Raw genomic sequence first — 17,589 nt, forward strand, 5'->3', positions numbered from 1 at the left:
TCACCTCTTGAGCGACGGCTGCGGCCAGGTTGCCTCCCGAGCTGTCTCCCGACACGCATAGTCGCTTGCGGTCCAGGCTGTAACGCTTGGCAACCTCTTTGGACAAGAAGGCCCGCGATGCTGTCAGGGCATCGTGGTACTGGTCCGGGAACATCGCCTCCGGAGCCAGACGGTAGCTATGACAAGGTTGTTGTTAAAAAAAAAAATATATATATATATATATATTACGCTGATTGTTTTCAGTGGCTTCAACTTTTATGTACCATACGTTTCAAATAATTAAATAGTTTTTAATTTTCATGTTCAAGCTGTGCATCGTGTTACAGTATCTTAATATTCAATACACTTTTTAGAAAAAAAAATAGGCAGATGTTTTATTTTTATTTGTTGTAAACACTACCTACTGTGCTATATATTTATAAAACATCTGCCTATTTTTTTTTTGTTGTAAACACTACCTACTGTGCTATATATTTAAATTTTGGACAGTATAGTGGTATTTGGAGAGCGAAGTCATTTTTTTTCCAGGTAGTACTTGAAAAAAAGTTCCAGAACCAATTTGCTGTATGAACGAAAATATATATTTAATGTAGTTATGAGTGTCGTGACATTAATACCTTCTTCAAATTGATGAAAAGATTCCATTAGCCTTCTCATTTTTCTTTCTGGTTGTATTTGTTACTCACTCGACAGAAATGACGACAGCATCCAACTCTTCCGCCATCTTCCGGCACAAGAAGTCGTATGATCGCATCCCTGTGATGGGGGATGGGTCATGTGATGTCAATCAAATCAGGGGGCAGTTGTGAATTCCTTGCGGACCCTGACCGCTGATCACTGGTCATTTGCAACGTTCATTTTTGCTTGTCCACCCCCCCCCCCAGGAGAAACAGCGCCCTCTGCCGCACGGCCATGGTAATACCATGGCCCGAAGACAACCGTGCCCAGCCGGTTTCGTATGTGCCGTTAAAAATATATACATATATTTAAATAAAAAGAAAACTTTAGTACTCACGTGCAGTGCCCAGCGCCCACCCTCCTCCGTGGAAGTAGAGGACCCCTCTTTTGGGCCACCGTCCCCCCGTAGCCTGAAAGATGCGAGAGGGCACGCCCCCCAGCACACCATCGCTGACAAGCACGCCGGCGCTGGAGCGAGCCTCGATCAACTCGACCCACGACACCACCCGGTTGAGCAGGTGCACCTGGTGGCACAGGCCCAGCGCCTGGGCGACGTCGCCCTGGGGGCACAAAGCACAGGTGCCCCCGGGGGCGGGGGAGAGGGGGGTTTATCCAGGTGCATTCGGAAAAAGTAATTGAAAGGAATCGGGGTGTGGGAGCCAGTTGAGCTGCATTCAAGTAGAACAAGTCCGTGACGTTGCACAAAGCTCTTTTCGGTGAGTCAAATGCTGGTTAGAGGTTGCACGGCTTTGAAGCAAACTGAGCAATAAAAAATATGGAGTTTTATATCGTTATTTCGGAGGGAAAAATAGTCATGCTGGCGACATGCGACATGTTGCTTCTCTACAGTATTTAATAACAATTAAGTCAAACTATTGTACATTAAATACTATACCAGGAGAAGACTGACCTATTTTTTTAACAATTGGGCTACTATTGTTATTACATTGCTGTGTACCGTTTACCAATTGGCATATTTCCATGAAATAACATTACATTTTCGACCATAAAATGTGTGAGCAAATAAATGTGTCAATTATGGTCATTAAAAAATATTTATCTTGGTAAAAGATGTTGCCAACATGACATGACATTTTCGACCATAAAATGTGTGAGCAAATAAATGCTTTGGCTATTTTGTTCCACGAAACAATAGTTTGTTCAATTTATGGTAACTATTTTTAATAGTATCCCATTTTACATGGATTTCGTGTTGATTTCATGAATTATAAGTCAATTAATATACTTGATATCTACAAATCGAATATGAATTTATTTCTTATTTGAAAACGATTTCCGAGTAGACGAATGAATTAGCCTGTCTGTCGTTTTTACGAAAAAAAAAACATTTAAAAAAACTGATCAAGACACACATTTATTCTTCTTCATCACATTTGAATTATTAAGCAAATCTTCATCGCAACCCTCCCCCCGATGCAGCTGTCCAGTCAGTGCTCACCGCGCGCATGAAGCCCCGGATGAGGGCGTCCAGCAGCATCAGCTTCCAGGGCTCGCTCACTCCGCCGGGCAGCGGCAGGTACACGTAGTAGGCAGCCACCGCCAGCAGGATGGCTCCGGCGAAACGCAGCCTCATCGCTTGGCCGTGAGTGGGTACTGAGTACCGACCGGGATGCGGCCTCGGCTCGGCGCGCTCGCAAACACCCTCCCCGCCCGGGTCTCCAGTTCCCTCCCCGGGTCTCAGGTTGGAGAAGACACACACTGAACGCCGGGCAATGACCCTGATTTCAAAGTAAAAGCAAATTTGGGTGTTTGCGACGATCGCTAGAGCACGGATACCATGGAGTGTTGAGATTTAGACCTTACTTTGAAATCGTGTTTACGGAAGTTGTGTAGCGCTTGCGTAACAACGCTCTAACCGGGAAATGTAGTCCTCGGTGCTATTAATAGATAAACAACTACATCTATCTACTTATTTGACGTCATAGAAGACGAGTTTTAAAGATGGTCAAAGAGCAGAGTTGCCTAACGTTTAAGTGAAGGCCATTCCAAGGTGAGAGACCAGCAATGGAAAAAGCTCGATCCTCTCTGAGGCTCTGATTAGTCCACAGTACCTGCAGTCGCATCTGGTCCACGTATATTCATGTTTAAAGCATCAAACGTGGCATTGATTTGGTGTTTCTTTTGTGCGTTTGTGTTTACCGTTTTTTAACAGTGCGTATGAGAGGTAACGACGACTGACAAGTTGACAAACAGTAAAGTGGGAGGTGTCTTACACGGGCTATAAATGCTAATGCGGAACTGTTTCACTCTCACAGGCGTTTTTCAATCGGCCTCCTTTCGGGAACGGACAGCAACACCGCGCTGCCGTCTCGTTGAGGCGACATCACAAATCTTTTTTTTAATCCTATTCAGGATTCCGCTCGCCGTCCGTCAGCATGCAGAACATGCTGAGCCTCCTCTACAATGCGCTGTGTCGGCTCACCGGTAGGGCTGCGGTGAGTGTCCCGGGAGGCTTTTTGTTGTTGCCGATGATGATTTTACTCCTCCGGACGATCTCAAGATGCTAAACGCGCTAGCTTACTACTGCCGCCAGGCTGAGTGCAGGCTGACCTTGTCAGTGCCTCCTTTTTCACACACGAACCACTAATTTGTATTTCCTTTGCTATTTCTTGACTTGTTGACTTTTCAGAACAGAGTATGACTTAATGTTTGTGAGTCCGTAGCTTAATATGCATGTGCCACAAGTCACTGCGTAGTGCAAGTCCGTTTAAGTTTGGAGTGAAGAGACGTTGCAACAATAATAGAATTAAGATGTTTGTGAAAATCTGCAAATTAGTGCGTCATGGGCAAAGTTGTCTGTGAGCACATTCTTTCTTGAAACAATAGGGCTTCCTTGTTCGATCAGTATGACTTTCACAATTCTCTGTCGCAGCACCTCTGTTTTGTGTTGATCAGAAATTCAAAACGCTCAGAAAGTTTGTTTCTCCACCCTACAGAATGCTTCACGTGTTGTTTTTCCTCTTTATGCTCTCTTGCTCACAAATCCAAATTGATGTCTCGCTTCTTGTCCCTCTTCCACTTTCGCCTGAACCCCAGGGAGCCCAAACCGTGTCTGAGGTAAGTTGCTCACCACTCAGATGCTGTTTGTTCTTAATCTTTTCCCCTTGCAGCACCCTTTATAACATCTATTTTTGCACCGCAATTCCACGTACTGTTTTCGAGAAGGAGTCCATCCTAAAATTGTCCATGTGCAAATATCTACCTCTTATTTGTAGTTTATTTTAACTGTAAGATGTACCTTTATTGTCATGAAGAATTTGCAATTTAACCCTGATGGTGGTGGGTACAAAAAAAAACAAAAAACTAAAATGTAATGGAATGTGGCTTGGGTTTTGTTAGTTTCTGTTAATCATGAATGGAATTTTGTGACTGTTCCCTCAGGAATTCAGAAATAATCCCGGCAAGTGGTCTTGTTTAAACAACGCCACGATAGTGTAAATGCACTGTCACTGCTCAAATGTCAAATTACAAACAGTTGGCCTGCTTCGGTCTCCTTTTTGGCACTCTAGAAGCGTCGCGCTGAGCGCTCTCAGTAGCCCGTCTCTCGCTGGCTCTGACTAATTGGCTCCTGTGCTCCCCAGTTGCTGATTGGCCTGTCAGAGTACGTCAGTCTAACCTTGCCGGCGGCGGCACCCGACTTGGCGCAGACGCAGCGGCTGACCCCCAAAGCTCCGCCGATAGTCAGCGCTAAAGCTGGCGCGGCGCCCTTAGCTAGCACGTCGTTGGCCGCACCAGTAAGAAGCGGAGACGCAGGCCTCCATTGTCTACTTGCCTGCTTGTCACTAACTTTTTCGTTCTAAGCGCTCTTGATCGGGCATGTTGTGCATTGCGGTCTGTACATTTCCACTCTACTTGAGGACATGGTCAATATGCCTTCTTCCTCTTTACTCATGTAAACAAATGAATTTCATTGACTTTTTCTATCGAGCAGGCATTCCCAAACGCGCGTGAAAGGGGCTCATGTTTGTGCACGGGGAGTGTCAGCCGTCTTTTAACATGACTGATAGCCCTCATCATGAGTTGGCTGCCTGAGCTCGCAAGCTGACATGTAGGCTTTATATTCACGACTCTTCTGGGTTTAGTGCGCTAATAGTGTGCATCCGTGTGTGTACCTTCAGGTTGCCCGCGTTACTGCTTCCCGCGCCTACTCTGACTTTACACCTCAGGTGACCTTGGACATCAAGGTGAGCTGATGAAGCACTCGACTTTCATCAGGGCTGGGTGAATTTCACTTAGGAGGTGACATGCTAAAATGTAATCGCCCAGCCCCTTTTCAAAAGATTTGCCTTTTGTGGTGTCTTGAAACAGTTTTTCGCCGCTAACAGAAATGCGAGCTGCACCTCTTGGAGGAGGGGCCTTCTGCGAAGGCGGAGCTAACGCGCGAGCAGGGCCTGCGGTATTACCGCACCATGCAGACGGTGAGGCGCATGGAGCTCAAGGCTGATCAGCTGTACAAGCAGAAGATCATCCGGGGGTTCTGCCACCTGTATGACGGACAGGTGCGGAACATGTCCACTTTCGAGCAAATGTATTATTTTTTTCGGGGAGGAGCTTTAACCAATACCAGCAATCTGCATTCATCAAAAACGCCTTGATGCCAGTAAGTTAAAAAAAAAAAAAAAAAAATTAAATTAAAATTTGTATCGTACAGGAAGCTTGTGCTGCCGGTGTGGAGGCTGCCATCAACCCGACTGATCACCTGATCACGGCGTACCGCGCGCATGCTTACACGTACACCCGCGGCGTATCCGTCAAGCAAGTCCTGTGCGAGCTGACTGGTAAGAAGGTGTTGGGAAAAGAAGTCGAGCGGCTCAACGCCGAGCCTCAGCTTGTGTTGCTGCGCAGGTCGAAGAGGGGGCGTGTCCAAAGGGAAGGGAGGCTCCATGCATATGTACGCGCCGCGCTTCTACGGAGGAAACGGCATTGTGGGAGCACAGGTGGGCAAGTCGACTCGGACAAATCCGCACAGCCTGTCGCGACAGTTGCCTGTATTGCAGTTAAAAACTCATTCACTCCCAAAGACGTTTTAAACGTCTTTTCAGACTTGGTCTAGAATTGGGTGATACTGAATGAGTTTTAATCAGTTAATGCACACTTTTTTTTTTTTTAATTTCGTCTGAAAAATCCTAATGCACACCACGAAACAAATGCCGCGAAAAGTACGTCTGTGCAAATATGATCTGGTCTCACTTTACTCACACATTTACTTAGTCGGTGTAAAAGTCACATTGGTTTCATTTGCTATGCTAACGCCATCCTGAAGATATTTTTTGAGCTCATTCTTCTGTTATGTGCATTCCTGGCCTTGCAGCACCAAAGACGGTGTTGTTTTGTGTTCAGGTTCCACTCGGTGCAGGTATCGCTCTGGCGTGTCAATACCAAGGAAACAACCAGTTGTGTGTGACGCTTTACGGCGACGGCGCCGCCAATCAGGTCATAAAACAATGAATAAATGCACCAAATGTTTACTGATCACAGCTAAGTTTGAAACTTCTCAATCGGGATGATATAAAAATATGAACTGAAGTTGTGCACTAAGAGCCATCTTATAATTTAATAAATCTGTTTTTTTTCCCCCCCTGATTAATTCACATGAAAAGCTTGCAACTTTTCGACCTCCTATCATTTTGCAACCCTTACGTCAAATAGGGGCAGCTCTTTGAAACCTTCAACATGGCCGCCCTCTGGAAGCTCCCGTGCATTTTCATCTGCGAGAACAACCAGTACGGCATGGGGACGTCGGCGGAGAGGGCGTCAGCCAGCACCGACTACTACAAAAGAGGGGACTACATCCCGGGGATCCGAGTGAGAGCCGTGATCATGTGACACCTACATGTCGTCGCCCTTTTTCATAGTGTTTCTAAATACGGTACTTCCGGGGTGGCAGGAAAGGAGGGACTACCGCTGACGTAAACTTAAAAACTGTGAACCGTGTGAGATGTTGGCGTGAAAATATTTGAGGGGTCCAGGGTCACGGCTGCAGCAAGACCGTGTGCTGGAGCCGGCCGGCCTGCGCGGACCTAGACTATAACAAGACCTTGGCGTCCAGGCAGTTGCAGGTGTGAGCATGTACCCAGATGTCTGATGCTCATGTATGATACTGCATACAAAACACGCATGTCAAATGTTAAGACACGAGATGAGCAGCCAGCTGGTTTTCGTTGTGACTTTAATGAAGTCCTTCTGGCACAGGTGGATGGGATGGACGTCTTGTGCGTGAGAGAGGCAGTCAAGTTTGCGGCGGACCTCTGTCGAGCCGGGAAGGTGAGCAGGCTCGTTTATGGCGCCTCATGTTCACCGTGGTGGAGGTGTAGGGACAGAAATGAATTCTTAAACACTTTTTTTTTTTTTTTAGGGTCGTTATTAGCTGCACACTGATTCTGAACTGTTCCAGATGTACGTGACCGTTCTGTTCCACATTCGCTCTCGTTTCAGGGTCCGATTGTGTTGGAGCTGCAGACCTATCGTTACCACGGACACAGCATGAGTGATCCTGGCGTCAGGTGGGACTCTTATTCTGAGAAACAAAATTTGCACTCTGCCCCGAAGATGAATGCCTGGTGGAAGTGTAACACGAAGGCGAGGGTGTCACTGGAGTATTTTGTGAATTGACTCTTTGGACAAATCTTTGATCGTTCATGCACGAACGCTTATAGTCTGTGTCGTAACTTCCTGCAGCTACCGCTCTCGGGAGGAGATCCAGGAAGTGCGCGGCAAAAATGACCCCATCGCCCTGTTGAAAGAGCAAATGCTCAGCAACAACATGGCGTCTGCGGAGGAACTGAAGGTAAGGATATTCATTTACATTTGTGCGCTTCAGGTGCATCATGTCGTGATATGATGCTCGTATTCTGTGTTTTATTATGACAGAGAATAAAGCTACTCACTTGTGCTCCGCCATCCAGAAGTAGCCCCGGCACCTCATGTTTACAAACGTGATGAATCGGTGACGCTCATATTGTTCTCGTTTAGGAAATGGACGTGGCCATTCGGAAGGAGGTGGAGGAGGCGGCGCAGTTTGCGACGGCTGATCCCGAGCCCCCGTTGGATGATATGTGCAACCACATCTTTAAAAACGACCCCCCGCTGGAGGTACGTGGGACTAACCCCTGGTCAGTACTCAAGTCGGTAAGCTAGACCAGCAACCGGACCAGCACATGGACTCTGACCAGGATTCTTCGTCGTGTGGGACTTGGATCCATTTGCTTTTTTTAAAAATAGATGTATTTATTATTAATATATTGATATATGAACTTTTATTCTACTTGAGCTGCTGTTTCATCTGAAAGGAGTTTATCACTATTGGCTTCATTCGGACTCCAGCAATACGTTTTTATGATCTGATTGTGTTTGATGTGACTGTTGTGATGGACTGCTGAACAATGTTGTAAAGCAACACAGTATTTTATTTTTTTTACTCCAGTTTCAAGCAATATGTTTTTATCCATGCACCAAAACTTGCCAATGTTTACCAGCTTCCAAACATACGATTTCAAAAGGAGCACTTTAATTTTCCATGTTGTCCACGTCTGTTTAACAGCAAAGGTTACTTGCAAAGAAAAATAAAGAGAAATGTAAAATGTTAGCGGAGTCTTCATTGCCGATAGCTGAGTTGCAGCTTGCCTTCTACGGTACTCTGTCATTTGCTGCCATGTTTCTGGAGAGTTGGTATAACGTTAAATTTTATTTTGTTTGTCTGTTTCAAAAGGAGTCGAAAGACTTTTAAACTTAACCCCCTCACAATTATCCAGAATATACAATCAAAAGTTTGAAATGCATAATACATGTGCAATTTTAGACACATACTAAATGTTTTATCTTTTCACTCCTCACATACCCAATTATAACACGACACACATTATATATATATATATATATATATATAGTTTGTGAGTGTATGAGAAAAAGCATATTGTCCAACAAATAAAATAAATACGTATAACCTTTCGTGTCATGTGACTGAATGGCTCCATTTGATTGGTCAACTGAAGTCAAACCGCCAGTGGTTCCAAACATCACGTGATAAATCCCTGGCAAAACAAAAACATCACGCAGGCAGGTTTAAAAAAATCAGAGTAAATCAATGAACAGAGTAAAAGAATAAATTCGTAACTAAAATTCTCACGTGAAAAATCTTACATAAAAACTTCTCTGACAAGTACAATTCATCCCACAAAGTTGCTTAAACGAAGTAAATGTAGCGTTACTGCCTACTTTTGCCTGTGATTACTTTTAGAGCGTGGGTGAGTACAAGACGATGTTCTTAATATCGTTTATTTTGCGATTCGGAGTCCGACTGACTGATTTCCGCCATGGTGACGAAGCAGGACAGGTAAGCCGACACCGGCCGCCATATTGGGAAGTACAGGAAGTCAACGCGAGAGAGCGAGCGAAGGGGGAAGGCGGAACAGACAAAACAGAGAGAGAGAGGGGGCGGCAGATAGACTACAATAGTGACAGGCGAGTGTTACATGTGAGATCTCGGAAAGGAGGAAAAGGGCGTCCTCAATTCCGTTTCTCATGTCCGTCCGTCCCGAGGAAGGGGCGGACTCGGCGCCACTCCACACCCGCGGATAGGTAGCATTCCCTCGGCTCAAGAGCTCCGTGGCGGGTCGGCGTCATCCGGCAAGTGACGCGTAACTAGCTTCACATTTTGCCGAAAGGCCAAAGGAAGGCGAAAGAAAAGAAGCGAGGGCGGTTGTACTGCAGGTCCCGGCACACGGAAGGGGAAGTGAAATCGGGAGGGAGAGTACCGGGGCAAGTCGAGGCAGAGGAAGGACAAGATGCCGCTGGCTCAGCTGGCAGATCCCTGGCAGAAGATGCCGCTGGGGGGCACGACGGGGGAGGTGAGTCACAGTCCGCGCTCGCCTTTAAATCCAAGTTGAACTACACGCGGAAATGGCAAAAGTACTCGCAAAGTGAACTTAAAAAGAAGTGCAAGGTGACTGTTCAGAACTTGTGCAAAAAACAAAAAAAGACTGGCAAAAGTAGAAGTCCATACTGATTCAACTCCTGTACGTTAAAAAAATAGAATGAAAAGTACTCAAAAAGGATTTTTTTACTGTGAATTATCGACTCACCTACTTAAATACATTTAAGTTGGTTTCTTTTTTCACTTCGGTACCAAATAAAAACATTTTCTACTGTCAACTATCAGAGGTGGCAAAAGTACTCCCACTGTAGTAGTAGTACGGGTGAAAGTGAAACGTCGTCAAAGTAAAATTACAGCTTCCTGAAAAATCTATTGATGTACAGTAACGACAGTATGTTTTTTTTTTTTGCACTCGATGACTCGTCAGCCCTGGCACGAAAGACTCTCTTGTGTGTCACTCACAGTACAAATTAGCCATTGACCTGTTTGAGCACAAGAAAGACAATAACGTCTCTCCTCACAAAGTCTCACAACAACAACAAAAGCAGAGTCGATTGCACACGATCGTAAATTGTGTTCTGTTCAAACGAGAGCCAAGGAGTTGCCCATATGAATCATACAAATCTCTTTAGTTTGGAACTTGATCTCCAGTCTTATGAAGTGCGGCAAAGCCTGAAAGAACAGCTGAACTTTATCGAACCAAAGCATTTGAACAGGGGTGCGTCGACTTTTAAGTAGCATCCGGACACGCCAAAAACCACATTTTACGTGAAAGTCTTGTTGTTGTTGTATGAAATGAATGATTGTAATTGCATGTGCGGTCGCGGAGAGCAGTTGGAGACGGCGCTGTCATGTTTGCCGGATGACTAATGACATCAGTTGGGCCTTAATGGACGTCCGACGTCAATCGAAAGCTGAGAGTCAAAGCCCGTCTTGTGCTTTGGATGCTATTCTTAGCCTTTGTGGCGTTATGCAAAAGAACGAATGCGCGCAGGAAACGTTTTGGAGAAAAGTGTGGGATTGCTCCACCAACTGAGTCAGTGGCGCGTGCGGGTGTGCGCGCGCGCCCGTGTTCCGGTTCTTCAAGTTTTTCCAAAATCTCAGCAACGAGCACGAGGCCGTCTTTGCCACATGATTTGCGTTCACTTCCTGGTGCGACAACAGCGGCGTGTTGCTTGTCCACTTCCTGCGTGGTCACCAGAGACACGACGTAACCCCCTTTAAGTGTGCGACGGCAACTATCGCTCATGGGAAAAATGAGATTTGATTCCATATTTAAGGTCCATGAACTATTCTGATCTTCGTCCTTACTAGTAAGACAACTCGGTGGACTCGTAGTATGTGCCCTGGTTCGTTGGTCGTCGAGTGAGCGTTTCTATACATCCAAGAATCAGATGCGAGCTCGCTCCTGTCAAATTGGCATCATTCCTGGAATTTCTGCAGCGAGTCGCAGCACGTGGCGCGCGTTTCGTTTACCGGTGCCGCATCATCGCCGTTGCTGTGTCGCAGGGAGTCGACAACTACAAAGTAGTGAAAGTGGGGAAAAAAAACCTGTTTTCAAGAAGGGAAGCAAAATAAACACCTGAAATGATTTGATTGCATAAGTGCACACCCTCTTAAAACTGGAATGTGGCTGAGTTCAGCGTTAACCAATCACATGCAAACTCCTGCCAAACGTGACCTCTTGTCTTTGATTCACCCCAAATGAAGTTCAGATGTTCTAGTCGTCTTTTCCTGACAAGTTTTGCTGTCTTGCAGAAGCCTGAACGTATTGTTGTGTGACCACTGCCTACTGTTTGGAACCGCTCCTAATTCCCTCCGTCTCTTTTCTAAGGCCCCAATTTCAGCTGGAAAAAAAAAACAGCCCCAAATTCAAGTTCAGATGTTTCAAGTGGGCATTTCCTGACACGTTTTTGCTTTCGAGCAAAAACCTGATGGGTTTGATGCTAACCCCGATTGTTATTTGGCACTGTTCACGATTCCCTCCCCCACGACTAAATGAGCAGTAAGGGTTAAGGAAGACTTAGCTTAGCTTTGCTTAGCATTCTCGGACACAGGAAGCACCTGCCATGTTAACCTTTCACCTTTGCGTGCTTTCAGGATGCGCCGAACGACCTGGACGACTCGGTGGGCGAGGACGACGGCGTGTCGCTCTGCAACGTGAGTTTCTCCCCCGCGTCGTGCCCGACCCGCGTGCGTACGCGTGCGATCGACAAACGAGCGGCGGGTCGACGCCCACTCCTTCGGGATAATTGCCGCCTCGAGAGCGACGCTCGCCGAGGCCCGTCCGCCTCTGACTCATCCCAAAACATACGCGAGCCTCGCACCAGCGCAGCTCGTTAGTGTGCCGACGTGAGGGCGAACCTCCATGTCCCTCCCCCCCTTTTATGATCCTCCTCGTTTTGGTGTGGTTGGACAAAAAAATTAAAATAAAAATGCATGTACTGGAAGCAGTGCAGTCAAGAAAGTAGACGGTTGAGAATAAATCCAACCTCAAATATAAGCACGCTACATATGAGCGATTGTGTGGATGCTGAAGGTTGACTGACGTCATGTTCCCGCAATGTCTCCACTTATATTTCCTCATTCTGAACGCACACAAAAGGTTCGAGTTCTGCATGTGTGTGTGTGTGTGTGTGTGTGTGTGTGTGTGTGTGTTTGTACGTGTGCTTGTGTTGCCGGCAGCTGCAGGCATCGATTTTTAAATGCAGAGGGAGATGGCTTATGGATCGTCTGTCTGAGAAGAGCTGAGTAGTCATTACGTGTCTCTCCAGAGTGCTTCGTTTACACACACACACACACACACACACACACACACACACACACACACATACGCGGGGTTTTCCACTAAGAGCTTAATCTGGACGTCACATACTTTGGGTGTTTTGACGATGCAAAGTCACCGTGCGCAAGGTAACAAACGTCAAGTCTTGAGTTTGAACGTTTTAAATTGGCCCTCGGACACACGCACGCACGCATGCGCACACACACACACACACACACACACACACACACACACACACACACACACACACACACACACACACACACACACTGATGCCCCCAGTGGGGTCACAAAATGGCTCCCAGAGCACATTAGGAGCATGGCTTGCGCTCTCGAGGGACCGACTTCCATCTGCCGCCATCTGCTGCTGCATCTCAGGTGTGTGTTTGTGAGCGCGCGCGTCACGTGCAGTTCAGTGTGAGGTCACTTGTTCAAGTATTCAGACGGCAAAAGACATTGACGATGTTCCTGGGAGGATCGCTTTGTCCCACAGTAGCAAGCCGGCATCAATTCTAAGTTACACGCACGAACGCACGCTGTCCGACGACACATTTGGACCTTCATCCGCCGCCTTGGGCCGCTTCTTTTGAGACGGATGATCAAAGGAAGCGTTAATTATTCACGACAGGGAGCGTGGCCCCTCTCGCCAAAGCTAAAAATATGAATGTCTCTCCTTTATTCGTCCACTCATTTTTCACATTCCATACATCACGTCACAACTTCCTGTGTGCTCTTGTGTGTGTGCGTGTGTGTGTGTGTGTGCGTGTGTGTGTGCGTGTGTCACTGGCAGATGGTGTTTCATCTTGCGTGACCATCTGGACTGACTTTCTGTGGTCTTTGTCGAAACACACTGCCCGCTCAGTCAGGTGTGTGCGTCTCACATCCGGATTGCTTGCGACGGGAAAATGTCACGTAAAGAGAAACGTGAACGATTTGGGAAGCCAAGTGAATGTTGTGCGTGTGTGTGTGTACTCTGTACCAGGCGTGGTGGTGGTGGTGGTGTGCTCGGAGCGGTGCATTGTGGGTGTTGCCATTGTGAGAGGTCACAGGGTGATGATGTAATGTGTCGAACTCGCCTTCCTGAACTTGGCTCTCTCTCGCTCTCTTTCTCTCTCTCTCTCTCTCTCTCTCTCTCTGTCGCTGGCTCTCGCTCGCTCACTTTCCAGGAAGCAACCAATCAGGGCGCCGCCACACAATATCTTTGCGAGGACATCGTGCGCGTCTCTAATCCACATCACCAACACTGTCTGCACAACAATGTCGCACACACAAGTGCCTGCAGCATTGACTGAAATGAACATTTGGCACGGCCTGCGCGGCTTGCCCGCATTGTACGACAAGCGCAAAGGAAAAAGCGGTGGGGCGACCTTTGTCCTCTAGGGCGCGTTCGGTTCTTCAGATTGATGATGAAAAATGACCCGCGAGGTCCTTCACGGTAAATTGAGATGAAAGTGGAGAAGGAGTCGTCGCCCGGCTGGGGTTTGCGCTGACCTGAGCAGGAATTTGACACGCGGCCTCCAAACTTGCTTTCATTTCCTCCCTTCATCCTTCATCCTCCTCCTCCTCCTCGCTGGCACATGTGGAATTTCAAGCACCTTCCGAATCATTTCCCTACCCAGATTGACGGTGCGTTCAAAAACCCGTGGGAAATCTCAGCGTTTTTCACTTCAACGCTCCTAATAACGAACGCAAAACGGAGGCGCCGCATGCGCACGCGCTTGAGCGTGTGAGCCAGTTGGCTCCGCGCGCATGTGTTTGCCTTCCTGCACAGATGTTGTTGCCAGGGAAACAATGACAGGACATGACGAGCAGCTGGCGGGCCTTCCTGTACGTTGCACGCACGCGGGTTTTGGTTGGGTTCTCCTCGCTCAAACTTTGCTTCGAGGCGTTCCGGGCGCCATGACGGGCAGAGCGCCATGAAGACGCTTTTGCTACACGCCAGGAGACGAGCGTTTCAGGTAGAAAGTGCGGTGCGCGGTCCCCGATCGCTGACAGCTGTTCGTCACACTAGTCGATGATTGACTTTGGCGCCGTGCCCTCATCGTTCTACTCGTGCCGTCAATTGTCTCATGATGATTTGATTTCAAGTCGTGCGCGCGTGTAGTCGTTACACGTCGAACTGGTTCCAAAGAGTTCCACACGGTCCCGTTTGGCGGCATTAGTCACCGTCGCATGACGGCGACGTGTTTGTTTGAGTTGAGTTGAGTGTTTCGCGCAGATGAGAGACGGTGAAGAAAAAGATAACAACGAGGCCCGTTCCTCGAGCGTGCTCTTCTGCGGCTGCCGGTGGCTAATTGTCTTTTCTCAAAACTCCCGCGCCCCTGCTTTGAAAGCGCATCGGTGTGAATTATGGGTCCTTGCGGGTTGTTTTATTTTTTCTTCCTCCCTCCTACATTCCATTCTTCGTCGGTCAACCAAAGTCTCTAAAACAGGGGTCATCAAACTCATTTTAGTCGCGGGCCAATTTGGAGTTACGTCTTCCCTCGGAGGGCCGTTCTGACAGTGAAACCACAAAATTATTACTTGCGCACAACAAATTAATAGATGACTAGTTTTGAAATCGGTCAATTCTAATAGTTTGTTCAATTATTGTTAAAAGTGAGTGTAAGCAGGGTCACAAAATTATTGCAAAATCTCAACGTTATTTATCACATGTGACAATTTGACATTTCGGGACAGATTTTAGCAAGTTGACGCGCATGATTTGCTTTCGCGGGCCACATAAAATAACCTGGCGGGCCGCCTCTGGCCCCCGGGCCTTGAGTTTGACACCTGCGCTCTAAATTGTCCATCGCTGTGAACGCGACTTTGAATGCTTGTCTACTTATGGCCCGCCATTGACCGGCGGCGACCAGTCGAGAATGTACCAAGGGTCAGCTGTGGTCGACGCCAGCCCACCGACGACCTTAATGAGCACGCTGTTATTAAAAAAAAAAAAAAAAAAAAAAAAAAAATGGATTAATGGATTTCCTGTTGATAGTATTGCATTTGTGAACGGAATAAAGAGCCTTGGAGAGGCTCCGCTGGCAACTGATGAAGTGCTTTGATTGCACTAATGAGAGAAGAAGGGGCATGCGTGGACGTGAGGGGGGGGACAGTGAGAGTGAACAGACGAGCACGGAAATGTCCCGACTGCCCCCTGTTAATACGTCTGTGTGTGTGTGTGTGTGTGTGTGTGTGTGTGTGTGTGTGTGTGTGTGTGTGTGTGTGTGCGTGTGGTAACGTGGGCGCTTGCTCGGAGTACGCGTGGACACGTGACCTCCGACCCGCGTCCCGTTTCGCATTGAGAAGACTTTTGTTTGTTGTTTTTCCAGCATTCTTTGCTCCGTGCCAGAGAAAATGCACCATGGACTGGATTGGCTGAGTCATTTTGTGTGTTTGCGCTCGACGCGATGAGTCATGTCGGGTTCCACTTTTTTGTGATCATTGCATTTTTTTTTTTTTTTTTTTTTTTAAATAGAATTTAGCTCGCTTGAAGGCCTCTTAGCTAAACAAACAATGCAAATAGAAGCTATATAAAAAATGTTTTTTTTTTTTAATATGGTCTTTCTGTATTGCAGATTTTCCTATCACAGCGATTGACTATCTATGATAATTCTAGAATTATCCGGCCCGCCTGCCACATTGATGGAAGTGTCGCCGCGTGGCAGTGATTGTGTGTGTGCGCTTGATGCCAGCTCCTGAATAAATGATGACATCCTGACTCTGCTCCTCCTCATCGATCTTTCATCCTCTCTTTTTTTTTCTCTCCCTCTCTCTCCTCCACTCACCTCGTTGTCATCACGTCTTCACGCGGTTGGCACGGCGCGCTGTTCCGAAAGCCTCTCTTGGCTTGTTGTGTGCGGAGGGCGCCGTGAAAGTTTCCGGAAGGTGGCGCTGCGGGCATAGGAGGGACGTGCTCCGTGGTGGCGCATGTCGAAGCATTTATGTGTTCAAAAAAAATTGTTTCTTTTAATTTCGGATTTTTATGAGCAAAATGAAAACAAATAAAAACAAATTACACGATAAAAAATGTTAGCATGTTTTAAATAAATAAATGGGATCATAAATAGTCTATAAATGCCGCTAGTATGAAATATTTTATAGGATTGGTCGTTTTACTGACTAAATCTTGCCAAGTTAAATTTTTCCATTCTATCGGCAGACAGTTGCGTTTAAATGTCGTATTCAATTTCTAATTTTATTACTTTTGTGTGTGTTTGTGCGTGCGTGTGTGTTTCTGTCCTTGTGCGTCTGTTATTGGATCCATGCATGATGTCCAAGTGAGTGGAAGTGCACTTGCAACCTCTAACCTGACAAATCCCAAGCGTGTATGTGTGTGTGTGTGTGTGTGTGTGTGTGTGTGTGTGTGTGTGTGTGTGTGTGTGTGTGTGTGTGTGTGTGTGTGTGTGTGTGCGTGCGCATGCACGCTGGCCATCCAGCCTGTTAATTTGATTGCGTAACAGGATTAGAGGTTGCAGATTGTGCGGAATGGAATCCCACCGCCGCTCGATCTGTGATGCTATGCCACACACGCACACACATACAACACGTACAGACACTTGATTTCAACTGTTGTATGAAGGAAACACATGATTATGTGTCTAGGTGTGTGTGTGTGTGTGTGTGTGTGTGTGTGTGTGTATACACCCTGTACATTGTTTCTTTCGTTTGTGACGGTGCTGTTTGTTCACTTCCATTTCATTGTGAGCAATTGGAAGCGCGTCCTGGCGCGGCGGGCGACAACAGGTGCAGGTAACCTAAGAAATGTCATCCGGCCGTCACCGGCGCTTGGCTGGCATCGCGCACATTGTGTGCGCGACAGGTGGAATTTGGAAGGTCGTCGTGAGTTGCAAGCTGTGCTTCGTCCACTCGCCAAAACAACTTCTCGTGACTCCATTTTGGGTCCGGGCTGTGTACTGCGTCTTCGCCAAAGTCAGCTGGGAGAGGCTTCGGCTCAGCCAAGACCCTCACTGGAGCATTTTGACTCCTTCCAGACAAAATCATTAAAATGCAACATTTTCAGAATGGTACGGAAAACATAAGCAGTTGGACAGAAGTGGGAGGGGCCGTGGGGCCGTTGTACTCGTGGTTCGCGGTCATTGGCCAGTGTGTGCGCGTGTGTTGGGTGTGGGGGGGGGAATCTCCCGGACACCTGATGGAAACTCGGAAGGTTATGACTGTGAGTCACAAGGGGAAGAGGGTGTGGGGAATCCCACTCGCCCCCACCCCCATGTCCTCTTACTGTGGGTAT

At 47.2% G+C, this 17,589-nt stretch overlaps 3 protein-coding genes and 1 long non-coding RNA gene across 7 annotated transcripts in view; 3 read left to right on the top strand and 1 right to left on the bottom strand.

Moving 5' to 3' along the window:
* The window catches only part of LOC109518706 (neutral cholesterol ester hydrolase 1-like), a 10,889-nt gene extending 8,587 nt beyond the window's left edge, over window positions 1–2,302 (bottom strand). Inside the window, exons 1-4 of the mRNA XM_019874729.1 lie at window positions 2,138–2,302; window positions 1,016–1,238; window positions 687–756; window positions 95–176 (exon numbers count right to left, since the gene is read on the bottom strand). Coding sequence (XP_019730288.1) covers window positions 95–176; window positions 687–756; window positions 1,016–1,238; window positions 2,138–2,272 — 510 coding nt within the window. The 5' untranslated portion in view covers window positions 2,273–2,302. The remainder of the gene's footprint in view (window positions 1–94; window positions 177–686; window positions 757–1,015; window positions 1,239–2,137) is intronic.
* Window positions 83–1,113, top strand: LOC109518834 (uncharacterized). Its single transcript, XR_002168827.1, has 3 exons — window positions 83–172; window positions 694–956; window positions 1,022–1,113. It is a non-coding gene; the product is annotated as an uncharacterized LOC109518834 (long non-coding RNA).
* A 279-nt stretch (window positions 2,303–2,581) lies between the features above and the next one.
* LOC109518662 (pyruvate dehydrogenase E1 component subunit alpha, mitochondrial-like) lies at window positions 2,582–8,284 on the top strand. 4 transcript variants are annotated; one of them, XM_019874677.1, is made up of 14 exons: window positions 2,582–2,689; window positions 3,053–3,134; window positions 3,736–3,756; window positions 4,281–4,433; window positions 4,818–4,883; window positions 5,025–5,198; window positions 5,351–5,477; window positions 5,545–5,636; window positions 6,040–6,132; window positions 6,349–6,504; window positions 6,892–6,963; window positions 7,135–7,202; window positions 7,378–7,486; window positions 7,672–8,284. In XM_019874677.1, the coding sequence occupies exons 2-14, from the start codon at window positions 3,075–3,077 to the stop codon at window positions 7,834–7,836; spliced, it is 1,356 nt and encodes a 451-aa protein (XP_019730236.1). In that variant the 5' UTR covers window positions 2,582–2,689; window positions 3,053–3,074; the 3' UTR covers window positions 7,837–8,284. The 4 variants fall into 4 exon arrangements, with proteins under 4 accessions (XP_019730236.1, XP_019730228.1, XP_019730244.1 ...); XM_019874669.1 differs by having other exon boundaries at window positions 2,589–2,689; window positions 2,955–3,134; XM_019874685.1 differs by lacking the exon at window positions 4,281–4,433 and having other exon boundaries at window positions 2,589–2,689; window positions 2,955–3,134.
* Window positions 8,285–8,807: 523 nt separating this feature from the next.
* The window catches only part of LOC109518522 (ribosomal protein S6 kinase alpha-3-like), a 17,029-nt gene continuing 8,247 nt past the window's right edge, over window positions 8,808–17,589 (top strand). Inside the window, 2 exon segments of the mRNA XM_019874406.1 lie at window positions 8,808–9,545; window positions 11,672–11,731. Coding sequence (XP_019729965.1) covers window positions 9,483–9,545; window positions 11,672–11,731 — 123 coding nt within the window. The 5' untranslated portion in view covers window positions 8,808–9,482.

The sequence above is a fragment of the Hippocampus comes genome, unplaced genomic scaffold (assembly GCF_001891065.2).
Source record: "Hippocampus comes isolate QL1 unplaced genomic scaffold, H_comes_QL1_v1.1 scaffold25, whole genome shotgun sequence".
Taxonomy (NCBI): Eukaryota; Metazoa; Chordata; class Actinopteri; order Syngnathiformes; family Syngnathidae; genus Hippocampus; species Hippocampus comes.